Source organism: Nicotiana tomentosiformis, chromosome 7, assembly GCF_000390325.3.
Source record: "Nicotiana tomentosiformis chromosome 7, ASM39032v3, whole genome shotgun sequence".
NCBI lineage: Eukaryota > Viridiplantae > Streptophyta > Magnoliopsida > Solanales > Solanaceae > Nicotiana > Nicotiana tomentosiformis.
The window spans coordinates 85,182,226-85,199,537 of NC_090818.1; the positions used below are offsets into that span (position 1 = coordinate 85,182,226).

The 17,312-nt window shown below is 42.3% G+C and overlaps 1 protein-coding gene across 1 annotated transcript; it reads right to left on the bottom strand.

Moving 5' to 3' along the window:
- Nucleotides 1–1,700: 1,700 nt before the first annotated feature.
- LOC104092534 (uncharacterized) lies at nt 1,701–6,169 on the bottom strand. Its single transcript, XM_070180685.1, has 8 exons — nt 5,897–6,169; nt 4,737–5,372; nt 4,314–4,530; nt 3,613–3,762; nt 3,472–3,557; nt 3,279–3,413; nt 2,487–2,978; nt 1,701–1,823 (listed from the first exon to the last, which is right to left on the bottom strand). The coding sequence occupies exons 1-8, from the start codon at nt 6,167–6,169 to the stop codon at nt 1,701–1,703; spliced, it is 2,112 nt and encodes a 703-aa protein (XP_070036786.1).
- Nucleotides 6,170–17,312: the final 11,143 nt, after the last annotated feature.

Genomic DNA, 17,312 nt, shown 5'->3' on the forward strand with positions numbered 1-17,312 from the left:
AAACATGAATAGATAAAAAAAAATGTCTAATCTAGAAAAATAGCAAATTTCTAAGTCCCCGGCAACGGCGCCAAAAACTTGTTGCGACCAAACACACTCACGCAAGTATACGCGGTCGTCAAGTAATAAAGTGACTAAAAGTCGGATGTCGAACCCACGAGGACTTATGATTAGCTATTAACTAAATTAGCCTATCTTAATTATCTAAACAAGAATTAAATCTAAAAATATTTTATTCTAAACTAATTAAATAAGAAAATATAAATAATGAACTTTGAACAGAGAAAGAGCAGATTTTTATGATATCAATGTAAGAAAAACGATCTAGGGTTATGGGCTATCTAACAATCCTATTGTATTCTTCAATTGAATTGACCGACTAATTTATCTAGCTTATTGGTTGACAGGGTTAATATTGCTCATAAGAATCTGTCGAGTTCTTACTCGCCTATTCAAGCTAACCTAACGCCTATATGTCTATGGAGTTAGAATCAACAAGAACGCATTTATAATTCCTGTAAATCAACCAAGCAAGGCAATTAGGTATATGTCTATCCTAACCACGAATCCGTTCCCCGATGCCCGAGTTCAAGAACTTGCCCTACTCAATCCTATATGCAATATAGAATTCCCACTTTCGAGTTCAATTCTAGATTCGTAGATAATATTCAATTGGTGATCAAGCAATTAAATAATTAAGTGCAAGATTGAATAAATAAACTAATATGATAAATCAAGAAGTCAAAATCAATATCCGAATAACAATAGTCATGAAAGAACCACAACCCTAGAACGTGAAGTTTAGCTCCATATAGACATGGTAGCCAAACAACAAATCATACAAAGAAACATAAAAATTACTAAGTTTGGTAGGAGAAAGATGAAACTTGATGAATTCCGGCCTCCACAGCTTTGTCGTGGCTTTTTCCCCCTTCCCAATATGTTAGATAACCTAAAAGAGGCGTTTTTAGCTTATATATTGCGTACAAAAGTCGTGGGCCAAAGCTCTCCTATTCCTAGTCCAATTCGGCTTCAGGGATTGATGCTAAGGTGGATGCGACGCATCCACCTTGTCCTCCATTTCAATTTTTGCCTGCGAAGGTGGATGCGACGCATCCACCTTGTCCTCTATTTCTCAGCTTGCATGCGATGGTGGACGCGACGCATCCAGCTTCACTTCTACTTCCCAGTTTCGCACGCGATGGCGGACGCGATGGCCCAACTTCACTGCTAAGGTTGCATGCAGGATGATGTTTTCCTAGGTTGGATGCGACGCATCCAACCCTTCTTCCTCTAGCTAAACCACCTTTTCTTCATATTTTGCACTCCGAACACCTTAAATCGTCACACATAACTTAATTAGTCATCAAACCAATAATTACACCATGTTGGGTGTTTTAAAGATTAAATAACATCAAAAAGTGGTTAAAGCATGGGCAAAGTAACATCAACACACATCGAAATATGCCAAACATCACCTCCATTCGAATTAATATTTCTTCTCTCCTTTCTTCTAATATATCCAAATTTACTCGCATCTCCTCCTTATTTGCTTCCTCAGTAGCATGTGTGTATCTCATACTTGGTTCACCCATCTCTACCAAAATTAAAGCTTTTGCACCATATACAAGTGAGAATGGAGTCTCACCCGTACTTGTTTTGGATGTCGTTCGATAAGCCCATAACACCCCCGGTAGCACTTACGGCCATTTGCCTTTTGATTCCTCTAATCTCTTCTTTAATTTATTAATGATAACTTTGTTTGTTGATTCAGCTTGATCGTTAGCTGCAGGGTGGTAAGGTGAGGCTGTAATCCGTTTAATCTGCCAACTTTGAAAAAATTCTGTGATTTTAGTGCCTATAAACTGCGGGCCATTGTCACACATGATTTTCTTTGGAACTCCAAATCGACAGATAAAGTTTCGCCAAATAAAGTCCCTAACTTCTTTTTCTCGCATCTGTTTGAATGTTCTTGCCTCTACCCATTTTGAAAAATAATCTGTTAAAATTAACAGAAACCGTACCTTTCCTTTAGCTTTAGTCAACGGGCCTACAATATCCATGCCCCACTTCATGAAAGGCCATGGTGAAATAACTGAATGTAACAGTTCTGCTGAGCGGTGCATGTTATTGGCATATCGTTGGCATTTATCGCACCTGGCTACAAAGCTTTTTGCCTCTTCTTCCATTTTTGGCTAATAATACCCTACTCTTATTAATGTCTTTACCAATGATCTTCCCCCGGCGTGACTGCCGCAATGCCCCTCATGTACTTCCCTCATCACATAATCCGTTTGCGATGGGCCGAGGCACCGTGCTAAAGGTTCGCCAAACATCTTTCAATATAAATTTCCACGAACTAAGCAATACCAGACGTCTTTTTGGTGAAACAATTGTGACTTCTTCTTGTCCTCGGGTAAGATTCCATACTGCAAAAAGTTCACAAATTCGTTCCTCCAATCCCAAGTTAGATTATTAAAATTTACCTCGCTCTTGTCTTGGTCAAGTGCCGAATGAAACAAATGTATCACTATAGCATTTTCTGCATTCTCTTCCCTGGGTATCTGCACGGCCTTCCAAGACTGAAATTGTCTAAGTAATTCCCGTACCTTTTCCAGGTATTGTTGCATTTGCGTTTCTCTTGCCACGTAAGTCCCCTGCATCTGGTTAACCACCAACTGTGAGTTACTTTTGATCACAATCTGCTCTATACCAAGTTCTCGTGCCAGTTCCAAACCTGCAATCACAGCTTCATACTCTGCCTCATTGTTAGTGATTGGATAACATTTTATTGCTTGTCTTATGACTTCCCCTGAAGGTGGAATTAGAACAATTCCTAAACCCGCTCCTTTAACGTTTGAAGAACTATCGGTAAATAAAGTCCAAATCCCTGAATTAGATCCGGTTAATACCTGTAGTTCATTTTCTGCATCAGGAACTAAATTCGTGCTGAAATCCTCTACAAAATCTGCTAAAACCTGCGATTTTATTGCAGTTCTGGGCTAATATATGATATCATACTCACTGAGTTCTATTGCCCATTTAGCTAATCTACCTGATAATTCCTGTTTATGCAATATATTCCTCAGGGGGAAAGCAGTTATTACAGAAATAAGATGATATTGAAAATAAGGTCTTAACTTCCTAGATGCCATAATTAACGCTAAAGCAAGCTTTTCCAAATGGGGATACCACGTCTCAACATCTAGCAAAGATTTACTAACATAATAAATTGGGGATTGTTTACCTTTATCTTCTCGTACCAACACCGCACTTACCGCTACTTCTGACACAACAAGATAAATGAGAAGCCTTTCACCGTGTTTTGGTTTGGCTAGTAAGGGCGGATTTGACAGATATGATTTTAGGTCCTTGAGGGCTTGTTGGCATTCGTTAGTCCATTCAAACTGATTCTACTTTTTCAATACTGAAAAGAATTTAAAACTCTTTTCTGATGACTTTGATAGAAACCTCCCCAGGGCTGCTATTCTTCCTGTTAATCTCTGCACTTCTTTTTTTCTCGTGAGTATATCCGGTATTTCCTCGATAGCTTTGATCTGCGCAGGATTCACTTCAATACCCTGTTAAAAATGAGAAAGCCTAAAAACTTACCTGAAGCCATGCCAAAAGCGCACTTTTCTGGATTTAGCTTCATATTGTATTTGCGGAGAATCTCGAAAGTGTCTAACAAGTGTTGAAAATGATCTCCCTCCTGTGCTAACTTGACCAACATATCGCCAATGTAAACTTCCATGGTTTTTCCTGATGTTCTTGAAACATTGTAGTCACCAACCTTTGATACGTGACTCCACCGTTTCTTAAACCAAAGGGCATGGCTTTATAACAGTAAGTCCCCCTGTCTGTGATAAACAAAGTTTTTTCTTCATCTAGGGGGTCCATTTTTATTTAGTTATATCCTGAATATGCATCTAAAAAACTCAAAAATTCATGTCCTGCAGTAGAATCTATTAGTTGATCTATATGCGGCAAAGGAAATGAATCTTTAGAGCAAGCTTTATTTAGATCAGTATAATCTACACAAACTCGCCATTTTCCATTCTTTTTAAGAACTACCACGGTATTAGCTAACCAGTTAGGGTACTTTACCTCTCGTATCGATATAATTTTCATAAGCTTTTGTACCTCATCTTGGATTACTTGATTTTTGAAGGATCATTGCTTCATATTCTTCTGTTTGACAAGTGGGTCCTCATTTAATTTGTGGGTCATTACCTCCGGTGGTATACCTGTCATAACTGAATGTGACTAAGCAAAGCAATCTACGTTTATTTGTAAAAATTCAATGAACTTACCTTTCACTTCTGGGCTTAGTTTTGCTCCGACGTAAACTTTTCTGTCTGGCCAGTGTGTAAATAGCACTATAGCTTCAAGTTCTTCAGCAGTTGTCTTAATATTTTCATTTTCTTCTGGCTCTTGAATAGAATCAGGTCTCAAGTCAACGTCAGTCTGTCCTGGTATGCCTTTGGTTGAGGTATTTGCACCAATATCCTCAACCAAGTTCTGTAGTTGCTATTTCGTGCCTGCATCATTGGTTACCATGTTGTAACTACCACCGAGTTGATACTTCTTGAAGCTTGCTGATCTCCATGGATTTGACGGATTCCCTACTGTGAAGGAAATTTGATAATTTGATGTAATGTGGATGGGACGACATCCATATCGTGAATCCACGATCTTCCCAGAATTATATTATATGCCATGTCTGCGTCTATCACCTGGAACATCGTATCCTTAACAACTCCTTCTGCAAACGTGGTGAGCAAAACTTCCCCTTTTGTGATAACACTTGAATTATTAAACCCGGACAAGGTTCGTGCCTTTGGTATCACCTTGTCATTATCTTGTATTTCGTTCACCACCCATAGTAAAATGATGTTCACTGAACTACCTGGATGAATCAAAACTCGTTTTACGTTAGTATCATGTACAGGTAAAGATATTACCAGTGCGTCGTTGTGAGGAATCATCAAGCTGTCCACATCTTCATCATCAAATGTTATATTGTCTCCATCCAAATCTTGGCGAACTCGCTTCCCATGAGTAACTGTGACTTTTGATGTCTTTTTTGCGGATGTATAAGTTACACCATTGACCTCATATTCCCCAGTTATTATATTGACTGTTCTTTTTGGTGATGGAGGTTTTGGGGGTTCCTGTCTGTTCTTCATATATGATTGTCTTCCTTTCTCGCTAAACATGTCAGTTAGATAACCTTGCTTCAATAAATGCTTGACTTCTCCCTGCAGTAATCTACAATCTGCTGTTCTATGGCCATGATCGTTGTGAAACTCACACCAGAAATCTGGATTCCTTTTGCTTGGATCTGATCTCATTTCTCTAGGCCACCACACCTTATATCCCTCACTTTTTAAAACAACTACTAACTCAGAGGTGCTAACATTATGTAATCTCCTACCCTCGCGTGTGTATGCCTCGTGCATCCCGTTCCTTTCTGAACCTAGATGAGGAACTCGTATATTTTTTGCCTCGGTCTTAAGTCGAATCGTGCATTTTCTTGTTTAGATCGAGGGTCTCGCCCAGTAGGTCCCATGTAAGGTTCGTACCTATTTTTTCCGATCCTTTTTTCCGATTTCGAACGTCTCGATCCTGCTATTTCATCGGTTCTTGGATGTGCGACCATATCTTCCTCTATCCGCAACTTTGTACTGTATTTGTTGTACACATCGTTCCAAGTTGTTACTGGGAATTCTCGTAAACTTTCCTTCAGCCTTCTCATGGATTCTGAACTTTTCTCGTTTAAATTGCTCGAGAATGCCATAGCTGCCTAGTTATCTGGCACCCGAGGCAACATCATCCTCTTTCATTGGAATATATCTATGAATTCCCTGAGTAATTCTATATTCCCCTATTTTACCTTAAAGATGTCTTCCATCCTTTTTTCAACCTTCTGAGCTCCGGAATGTTCTTTTATAAATGAATCTGTAAGCTCATCAAAAGAATCAATAGAGTTTTCAGGTAAAAGAGAATACCATGTTAACGCTCCTTTCGTGAGTGTTTCACCAAATTTTTTAACCAAAACCAATTCAATTTCTTGCTTGGTTAAATCGTTGCCTTTCACGCCAGTTGTGAATGCAGTTACGTGATCTCGAGGGTCAGTTGTTCCATCATATTTTAAAATATCAGGCATTTTAAACTTTTCAGGAATTGGCAAAGGCGCTGCACTTGGCTTTCAGGGGGGTTGTTAATACTTGTCAATATCCACCCCTTTGATCACGAGTGGCACGACAGGTATTTGCTCTATGCGATCATTTTGCTCTTTCAACTGTTTCTGCAAAGTTAGTACCAAACTTTATAAATTAGAATTATTTGGTGTACCTGATCCTCCATTGTGAGATTTGTTAGGAATTCCTCCACTTCAAGAATTGTCAAGCCCTAAGCGTGGGTTCTGTAAGGTTGTTGTATTGGCCGGTAGAGGAGATTTCTGGCGCATTGGGCAATCCTCTAACAAAATCTTGTAGAGCACTATTCACGTGTTCTGCAATCAATTGATTTAGAGCATCTTGCTCTACAATTTGTTTGTCTCCCTTTTGATCATCAACGCGTGATGTAGATCATTCAGGTGAACCTCTACGGGATTGCTGAGGGGATCCCGTCGGAGAGGGGAGTGGTGGAGTTCCATCTTGTTGGTTCAACTGGTCATTTTTGTTAACAGTTGACATAGTTGGCTGTCAAAAAATAGAATTTGGAAAGTGAAAAGATTATCAGATTCTCGACAACGGAACTAATTTGTTTAACCAAAAATAGGATTCTCGTTCAAAGTCAATATTTAGAAGAAAACGGGTTACTGGTAACCAAAATTTACTTCACTTTCCCAATAATCTTAGGAAAAATATAAAAAAGTGATGGAGATGATTAGCCAAGAAACATAAGGCAAAGAATTATAGTATGTATTTCAGTAATAATCGTAACCTGTCCTTACAAATTAATTCCTTATCCTTATATAAGAGCATGCAATCATAACGGTTCTCATACTTAATTTGGACTAATTAAGGGCATTAATTGTATCGATTGCCCAGTACTATAGATAACCGTAATTGGCATATTTATGACTAAAGATTCCTTATCACTGCTCCTGATTCCCCTTCCTTATTTACTCCTGGTTCGTGTATCTTTCCTTCTTTGCAGTCTTCATTCATTTCGTTCCCGTTTCTCCTTTGACAACTGTCTGACTCGGTTCTTTTCTCTTATGCTACCCCATGGGTGTTTCTCCCGTACCTTCCATGCATTCTTAATACAGTTAATTGAGAATGCCACTTGTTGATATATTGACGCTCCACGCGTCATGCCTCGTCAGCTTACTTATGTTCCACGTGTCATATCGTTTTTCCACCAATACACCGCTACCTCTCTCTTTAAATAAAGAGTTTCAGCCGCCTCTATCCCCTTTTATGTCTATGGTTCAGCAGTCGCCTCCCCTTTTCATAGCTCACTGATTTTCAGAAAATAATGCAAAGCTTTAGTTTGTTCTTTCTTTCTTCTCTGTTTTTTGTTGATTTCCATTCTTGAACAGAGGCAATTTATTTTATACCATTATTTGACGTTAGTTCGAGGTAGCGAGGTCGAGGTCGAGATCGGAGTCCGTCGGATTTGAGACCCCGGCCCCGGTTCACTGCCCCGAAGAAGGTCAGCAACCTCCTCTCTTTACTTTTGATTTGTATATGGTCAAAACATGGCTCGCTTCTTATGTGATCAATTGAGACTGGAATATGATCGGTTAGGGTTTGACTGCGAATTATATCGAACCCAGGTGAGGTCCGACCCCGGGACCAGGCAAAATCGAGACCAGGCAAGATCGAGGGAAATTTGCCAACCTGGATAACAGAAAGACGAAATATCCGCAATCGGTTGTAAATCATGGCGAAAAGCTCGGCGCGTATCAAGGAGGGGCCAAATAATTAGCAAATCATAGGATTTTTACCTTATATAGAATTGTACCAAAAGTAGAACATCCTACTATATAAAGGGAGTCAGATCATTTGTAAAACACATCATATCAACGCAATATAAAGTAATATACTGACACTTTCTAGCTTTTATTATCTTGTTACTCTATTAGCCTGTTCATACTTCAGTTGAAACATCTTTGGTTCTAAGGTGGTCAAACTCGAGGGCCAAGGCAATTCGATACGTGTGGTTTTCATTTATTCTTCTATTGTCAATTTCAATATTAATCTGTCTTCTTAATTTGTGCCAAGTTATATCACGTATCCTTAAAATCGCGTATAAATTCAATTGTTATCTGTTTTTAGGGTAAACAGTTTGGCTCCCACCGTGGGGCTAAGGATAATAGTGATTATTTGGTGCAAACTTTCATAATACACACTATTTTACACGTGTTCTTTGGAGTGTTTTTTATTCTAGGACCAAAATGTCGAACTCACAATCGGCACCCCTTCACGTTGACAATGATTCTGGCCTCCACGGCAAGACTGACAACATAGAATTAAGGAACGACGTACCTCCGATCGATCTCGATGGAGTTCCGGCTGTAGATCCGGTTGACGTCAGTTCGCATGTAGCCATCAACGCAAATTTGGCCGTCGATCCCGAGGGCAGTGTCCGTAGGGATGTTCGATCGGCCGCTCAAAGAACCCATGGCGGCGAAGAGGGTGGGATCAGCCTGTGAGTAATCTTCAAAATATTGTAGGCTCAATAAGCAGCGATAGCCCAACTCCAAAACCAGAATCGCCCATCGGACATGATCGAGACTGAGACATCCCAAGAAGTTGTCCACAGGGTCAAATCAGCTTCAAGGAAATCGAACGAGAAAGAATCGGGGACCGACCCTACAATCATGAAGATGCTCGAAGATTTAACAAAACGAATCGAGTCGAAGGAAAAGAAGATCGAGGCAAACGATAAGAAGGTGGAAACTTACAATTCTAGAGTCGATCAAATCCCGGGGGCACCACCGATATTGAAGGATCTGGACTCCAAAAAGTTTGTGCAAAAGCCTTTCCCCCCGAGCGCGGCTCCCAAGCCAATTCCCAAGAAATTCCGAATGCTCGAAATTCCTAAATATATAGGAACGACTGACCCGAACGAGCATGTCACCTATTATACATGTGCCATCAAAGGGAATAATCTAGAGGATAACGAGATCGAATCAGTCTTGCTAAAGAAATTCGGAGAGACCCTGTCAAAGGGGGCTATGATATGGTACCACAATTTGCCACCTAATTCTATTGACTCGTTTGCTATGCTTACAGATTCTTTCGTAAAGGCACACGCTAGAGCCATCAAGGTCGAAACTAGGAAATAGGAACTTTTCAAGGTAAGGCAGAAGGACAACTAAATACTCAGAGAATTTGTGTCTCGATTCCAAATGGAACGGATGGAACTGCCACCAATCACCGACGATTGGGCAGTTCAAGCTTTCACCCAAGGACTTAATGATCAAAGCTCGGTGGCTTCGCAGCAGTTGAAGAAAAAATTGATAGAATACCCGGCTGTCACTTGGGCTGATGTACATAATCGGTATCAATCGAAGATCAGGGTCGAAGACGACCAACTCGGGGATCCTTCTGGGTCCGTTTATCCTATCAGACCCGTCGATAGAATTAAGAGGGATATCGACCGAGAATCGAGGTCGAACAGAGAATGATATTAGCCATATAATGGATATTGCAGGAGCGGTGGACCTGGGCGGAATCCTGTACGAAATGAAAGAAGAAGTGATCGAGGTCAGAGATCTCGAGGGCTCGTGAGTAAGAACGTCTTCGACAAGCCCATCAGACCCAAAGAGGCACCTCGGTTATCAGAGTACAAATTTAGTGTTGACGCAACCACCATCGTATTAGCTATCGGACTTATCAAAGATACCAGATGGTCTCGACCTCTACAAACCGATCCAACACAAAGGGATCCCAACCAAATATGCAAATATCATGGCACAGATGGCCACATAACGGAGGATTGTTGACAATTGAGAGAATAAGTAGCCCCATTATTCAACAACGGGCATCTTTGAGAATTTCTGAGCGACTGAGCTAAGAATCATTTCAGAAATAGGGATTCCAATAAGCAGAATGAACAAGACGAGCCCCAACATATCATTCATATGATCATCGGAGGGGTCGATGTTCCTCAAGGTCCGGTGATAAAATACACCAAAGTATTAATCATAAGGGAAAAACAGACTCGAGATTACATACCAGAAGGAACTTTATCTTTCAACGACGAGGACGCAGAAGGAATCATGCAGCCCCATAATGATGCACTGGTAATTTCTGTACTCATGAAAATAACTCGAGTTAAATATGTGTTAATTGATCCAGGTAGTTCGGCCAACATCATTCGATCGAGGGTCGTAGAACAACTCGGCCTACAGGACCAAATCGTGCTTGCGGCCCGAGTGCTAAACGAATTCAACATGGCTTGCGAAAATACTAAGGGAGAAATAATGTTACTGGTAAACGTAGCCGGTACCACCCAGGAGACCAAGATTTATGTGATCGAAGGGTACATGAGGTACAATGCCCTGTTCGGGGGGCCGTGGATCCACAACATGATGGTTGTGCCCTTGACCCTTCACTAGGTATTAAAATTTTCGACACCAGAAGGGATAAAGACGGTTTATGGGGAGAAACCCACCGCAAAGGAGATGTTTGCCGTCGATGAAGTAATTCCGATATCAACACTCTCATAGACAAAGGACTCAGGTTCGAAAGCGAAATAAGAAGCCAAATAGCAATCATCGATGCCAGCCTCGACACAATCGGACAAGCAAGGGATTGACGAAGACGATGATTACGGGGTTCCTCGATCCTTTATAGATCCCGATGATTCCAATGCTACTAAATCGATGGTCGAAGAGCTGGAGCAAGTCATACTGATCGAACATCTGCCCGATCGAAAGGTATACCTGAGCACGGGATTAACTCCCGAGCTTAGGAAAAGACTCATTCAATTTCTTATTGCTAATATGGATTGTTTTGCTTGGTCCCATCTCAATATGACAGGGATTCCACCAGAGATATCCACTCACAAACTAAGCCTGGACCCGAAATTCCATCCGGTCAAGCAGAAAAGGAGATCGCAATCTGAGATCAAGCATGCTTTCATTAAAGACGAGGTAACTAAACTCCTTAAAATATGGTATATCCGGGAATTCAAATACCCCAAATGGCTAGCAAACGTAGTGGTAGTCCCTAAAAAAGGGAATAAACCGAGAATGTGTGTGGATTACAAGGATTTAAATAAGGCATGCCTGAAAGACTCTTTCTCGTTGCCTAACATCGATTGCATGATCGATGCCATGGCCGGCCACGAGATCCTCAGCTTTCTCGATGCCTATTCCGGGTATAACCAAATACGGATGAACCCGGATGATCAAGAAAATACCTCTTTCATCACTAAGTACGACAAATACTATTATAATGTAATTCCATTTAGGTTAAAAAATGCTGGTGCCACTTACCAATGCCTAGTAAACCGAATATTCTAAGAACAAATAGGGAAATCTATGGAAGTTTAGATTGATGATATGTTAGTTAAGTCCCTGCGAGCAGAGGACCATTTAAAACATTTGCAGGAAACCTTCAGTATACTGAAGAAATACAACATGAAGCTGAATCCGGAAAAATACGCATTCGAAGTCGGATCGGGTAAATTTCTTAGGTTCATGGTATCCAACCGGGGAATCGATATCAACACCTACAAGATCAAATCCATCGAGTATATCATGGTAGTGGACAACATGAAGGCCGTACAAAGGCTAACCGGGCGCATAGCTGCCCTGGGACGGTTCATCTCTAGGTCTTCCGACAAGAGTCATCGATTTTTCTCGTTGTTGAAGAAGAAAAATAACTTCATATGGACCCCGGAATGCCAACGGGCCTTGGAAGAACTCAAGCGGTACCTATCGAGCCCGCTATAGCTTCACACACTGAAAGAGGGAGAACAACCATACTTGTATTTGGCAGTATCAAAGATAACGGCAAGTGGAGTCCTAGTTCGGGAAGAACAAGATACGCAATTTCCAATTTATTATGTTAGCCGGACCTTAGGTGAGGCCGAAACTAGATATCCTCACTTGAAAAAATTGGCGCTCGCTTTGCTAAGCGCTTCTAGGAAACTAAAACCGTACTTTCCGTGCCACCCTATATATGTCATGAAACCTTACCCATTGCAAAATATAATGCATAAGCCCGAAATCTCGGGGCGACTGGCCAAATGGGGCGTAGAAATCAGTGGGTACGATATTGAATATCGACCCCGGACGGCCATTAAGTCTCAAATTTTGGCAGATTTCGTGGCCGACTTCAAGGTGGCCCTAATACCCGAGGTCGAAAAAGAGTTACTGGTAAACTCGGGGACGTCTTCGGGAATCTGGACCCTCTTTACGGATGGTGCATCGAAGGTAAAGGGGTCCAGACTTGGCATCGTATTGAAGCCATCCACATGCAACACAGTCAGGCAATCTATTAGAACTGTGAAATTGACTAACAACGAGGATAAATATGAGGCCATAATTGCAGGTCTCGAAGTAGCGAAGAGCTTAGGGGCGGAGGTGATCAAAGCTAAGTACGACTCCCTCCTTGTGGTAAATCAAGTTAACGGAATATTCGAAGTCAGAGAAGAACGGATACAAAGGTACCTGGATAAGCTACATGTAACATTACATCGATTCAAAGAGTGGACCTTGCAGCACGTACCTCGAGATCACAATAGTGAGGCCAATGCACTTGCAAACTTAGGCTCTTCGGTCAAGGATGGTGAGATCAAATCGGGGGCAGTCGTATAGCTCACGAGATCGGTAGAAGAGGAAGGTCACGCCGAAATAAACTCTACAAGCCTAACTTGGGATTGGAGGAATAAATACATAGAATATTTGAGGACAGGCAAAGTACTCGCAGATCCTAAAGAGTCGAGGGCCCTGCGCATAAAGGCAACTCGATTCTGCTTGACCGAGGATGGAACCTTATTTAGAAGAATTATCGATGGCCCACTAGCTATATGTCTGGGACCGGGAGATACCGAGTACGTTCTGAGGGAAGTCCGCGAAGGCACCTGCGGGAACCATTCAGGCGCCGAATCATTGGTTCGAAAGGTAATCAGAGCCGGATATTACTGGATCAAAATGGAAAAAGATGCAAAGGAGTTCCTATAAAAATGTGATAAATGTCAAAGGCATGCTCTGATGATTCATCAACCTAAAGAACTGCTGCATTCGGTCTTGTCGCCATGGCCATTCATGAAGTGGGGAATGGACATTGTTGGCCCTCTTCCATGGGTACCAGGTAAAGCTCAATTTATCTTATTTATGACTGACTATTTTTCTAAGTGGGTTGAAGCCCAGGCGTACGAGAAAGTCATGGAGAAGGAGGTCATTGACTTCATTTGGGACCACATCATATGTCAATTCGGGATGCCATCCGAAATCGTATGTGACAACGGGAAACAATTTATCGGCAGCAAAGTAACCAAGTTTTTGGAAGATTATAAGATCAAAAGGATCTTGTCCACACCATACCACCCCAGTGGGAACGGACAAGCCGAATCAACCAACAAAACAATAATCCAAAACCTTATGAAAAGGTTGACTGACGCTAAGGGAAAATGGAAAGAGATCTTGCCCGAAGTTCTTTGGGCATATCGCACAACTTCGAAGTCCAGTACCGGGGCTACCCCGTTCTCATTGGTTTATGGCACCGAAGCACTAATGCCGGTCAAAGTCGGTGAGCCGAGTATCAGATTCCGATATGAAATAAAGGAATCAAATGACGAGGCAATGAACACGAGCCTGGAGCTATTGGATGAAAGGTGTGAAGCCGCCCTTGTTCGATTGGCCGCCCAAAAGAAAAGCATCGAGTGGTATTACAATCGAAGGGCCAACCTTCGATACTTCAATGTCAGGGACTTAGTACTAAGGAAGGTCACACTAAGCACCCGAAATTCGAACGAAGGGTAATTGGGTCCGAATTGGGAAGGACCATACCAGATTCTCGAGGTCACAAGGAAAGGATCCAATAATCTCGGGATGAAAAACGGAGAACAGCTACCGAACAATTGGAACGTAACTCACCTAAAATGATATTACTGCTAAGGTACGACCCCATTTCATTTCTTTTTATTTTCGGACTAACACTTGTAGGTGGTCGGCAAGGAGCGACACGAAGTCTTTAGGTCTGAAAGCACGCGTTGCACTCTTTTTCCCTTGAACCAATTTTGTTCCAATTGGGTTTTCGGTAAGGTTTTTAACGAGGCAACAATGGATCGTGCTAACTTAGAATCAAAGGCCGATCACGAATTGGTGTCGAAGACAACACTAACAGTATTTGAGGTTCCTCTACAATCAACCTCTAATGCTGGGAGGGCATTACCCTTGGATATCAACTTTTGTGAGGAAATTACTTCGTAATAGAAGGGTCTCGATAGGTAAGATTCATTGTAAGGGCCAAACGGTCAAAAGAACCGTGCCCACATAGGTTGCTCGAGCCCCGACATAAAACATGTATGCATGTATAACTGTCTTTCACAAGAATAAAGAGAAGTACTTTCCTTGTAATTATCTTATGTCTTAGAAACATTTCCTCTTTACAATTTCGTACTTTTGATCTCTTAAGGAAACGAGATCAAGGGACGATTATAATCAGAGTTCGGATGATCACTCCCTTACTCGGGGACTGCCATCCGAAAAACAAACTCAAACATATCAAACTATTAACATCGGGGGCATAAGACCTCGAAGGAAACACCCGAATTTTAAAGGCCACGGCCATACCCACTCGGGGACTGTTATCTTAGGTAAGCCTGGATAACTTGGGAAAGCAAGCTCACTGGGCTACACCCAAATTAAAAGGCTACGACCATATTAACATAGCTCGGAGACGTCCGAGAACCGTAACATAAAATAGGCCTTCAAAATTTTCATAACTGGTTTTAAAGGCTACCCTCGGCAAACTATAATCTAGATTACTTACTTTGGGAGAAGGTTCCCGGTAACACCGAACCTCCAAGATGACCCAAAAATAAAAATAATGTAAAGGCAAGGTTTGTTCGAACTTACATACCCTAAGCTATTTTATGCTAAGGCATTCCAACCTTTGTGAATATAAGTAATAAAGCAGAGAAAAATTTTGAAAGCCAAAAGGGAAAAGAAAGCCTTGTAAATAGTTACCCAATAATCTTTTTACAGAGGCCAGAATGGCTTAATGCAAAAATTTACAATGGCCGAAACAGCCTAAAAAAGATACAAAAGAAAGCAAACAATATAAAGGCCTAAGTGGCTTGGTCTTCATCGGAGGCAGCATCTCCGCCCTCGGGATCTTCCCTGCCTTCAGACTCGCTTAAACTCTTGGAATCTTCCTCAGGAAAGGCCAGCTTCCGGGCCCTGGCTTCTTCTGCTTTGGCGTTCTCGATTTCAGCCGGTATATCGAAGTCTCGAGCATGGACTCCCTCGAGGGCTTCCCTTCGAGCTTGCCACCTTGCATGATCCACCATGCTCTTGGCCTGCTCCTGGATGTCCTCGACGTCGACCTTGAATTGGGACACTTTAGCATCGACTTTGATATTGGCCACGGCCACCTCAGATTTGGCCGCCTCGAGTTCATTCGCCAAGTTTGCCTTATCAAAAATAGCCAAGTCCAATTGGAATTGAAGCTCTTCGATTTTATTGACTTGCACCGAGGCCTTCTCTTTTGCATCTCGGAGATGGGTCTCGACCGACTCTAGTTGTGCTTGGGAAGCTTCCTTTTTCGAGGCTAAGATGTCAATATTTTTCTTGAACTCCTCAGCCTCATCTTGAATTCTATCTACCTGTGCTTGAAGCTCCCCGATCTGTTCAAGCATTTATCGGACCTGCAGGATCGGATCGATATTTATTATCTTCAATTCTTCTTCACTATCGTGAAGAATTCGAAATACCTGCTCGACCATCTCGGCATGCTCATTCTGAGCCGTTACTAAATCGGCTTGAAGCTTCTCACTGAGAAGCTTGTAGGTATTACTCTTCTTAGTGAGGTCCCGAACCTCGGCCTCATGGTGAGTTAATTCCTCCCTGTATCGGAGGAAAGTCTCATGATGCAACACCGAAGCCTACAAGCATAAGGGAAGGTGTTATGGTTATTTACAACTTTAAATTTAGAATATATGAGAAGAAAGATACATAAAGTTACCCGATTTAATGCTTGTTGGGCTTCATTGAATAGGCATGGGGTTTCCACCTTGTCCATCACTGCCTGATCTTCTTTGGTCGCCAAGCACCCAAGGTAGCTAGCGACCCCCACGAAGGCAGAGAAAACCTGGGCATCCTCCGGGATAGAGAAAGCTATTGACCGTCTTCGGTCAGGATCAACGCTCGGGGCCGAGAATCGGTTCACCAATTTTGGGCTCGAGGAAGACCCACTGGCTCCCGGCAATGGTACCTTCTTTGGCACCGGCAAGTCTCCGAGCCTAATGACATCCTCAAAGGCAGTGGACTCAAATTCATCCAAGAAGTGGTAGATATCAGTCGCCCCCTGAGGCCCCTCATAAGAACGACTTTCTAACATACTGGCCTCGTGAATCATGGTGTCTGAAATCTGAGGGGACCCGGTAATGTCGATCGCCCCAAGCTCGTCTCTTGGGATACCTTCCTTTTCTCAAAAAGCGTCGCCCCCAGTCTCTCTCTCGACCCCCTTAGCTGGGGGTGGAGTGTCCTCAACCCCTTCTGGTTCGGGAGCTTCGGCTAAGACTCCCTCATCGACCTCCTCATGTCGGGATGGTCCGATTTCGGCATCCGCGGTTCAGAGGACCCTTGCATCACAACACCTGCCTGCACACGGGACACCAGCTGGGATTTCTCTTCTTCTTCTTCTTCTTCTTCGGACTGATCCCTTAATCGGCGGATTGAGTGGAAGGATAGAGCGTCGGTGCTTCCCTTGGGCTTGCACAACCTCTTCTTCGATTTCTTCTTTTTGAGTTCGGGGAATTCGGGACCTCTTTCCTCTTCTTTTAATCACCCTGCTTCGGAGCAGGGGACTTGAGAGGCACATCCTCCTCACCGGATGAAGGCCTTATGGCAACATCTTTGGGGAGACCTATAAAAGAAAATAGAATGATAAGAATTCGACTGTACGAGGAGGGAATTAAACATTATTACATCAAAAGAGAAAACTTACCATGATTACGGGCCTCCCATCGACCTTTCGATAATTTCATCCAAGCACGCTCGAAATATGGTCTCTATGACACAAGGCCCTCGACCCATTCCTTAAGTTCAGGAATTGCGTCCGGCATCTGGGCCACAGCTGCGACACCAAAAACATCAATGAGGAAAGATATAAGAG

Bases quoted from the DNA above. Each gene is read 5' to 3' on its own strand.
- LOC104092534 (XM_070180685.1), bottom strand. From the start codon at position 6,169: ATGCCTGATATTTTAAAATATGATGGAACAACTGACCCTCGAGATCAC. The intron at 5,373-5,896 runs GTAAAATAGGGG...GAGGGATATAAG, and splicing joins GGATGGAAGACATCTTTAAG to GTGTGGTGGCCTAGAGAAAT. The intron at 4,531-4,736 runs GTGATAGACGCA...GGCACGAAATAG, and splicing joins TTAAGGATACGATGTTCCAG to CAACTACAGAACTTGGTTGA.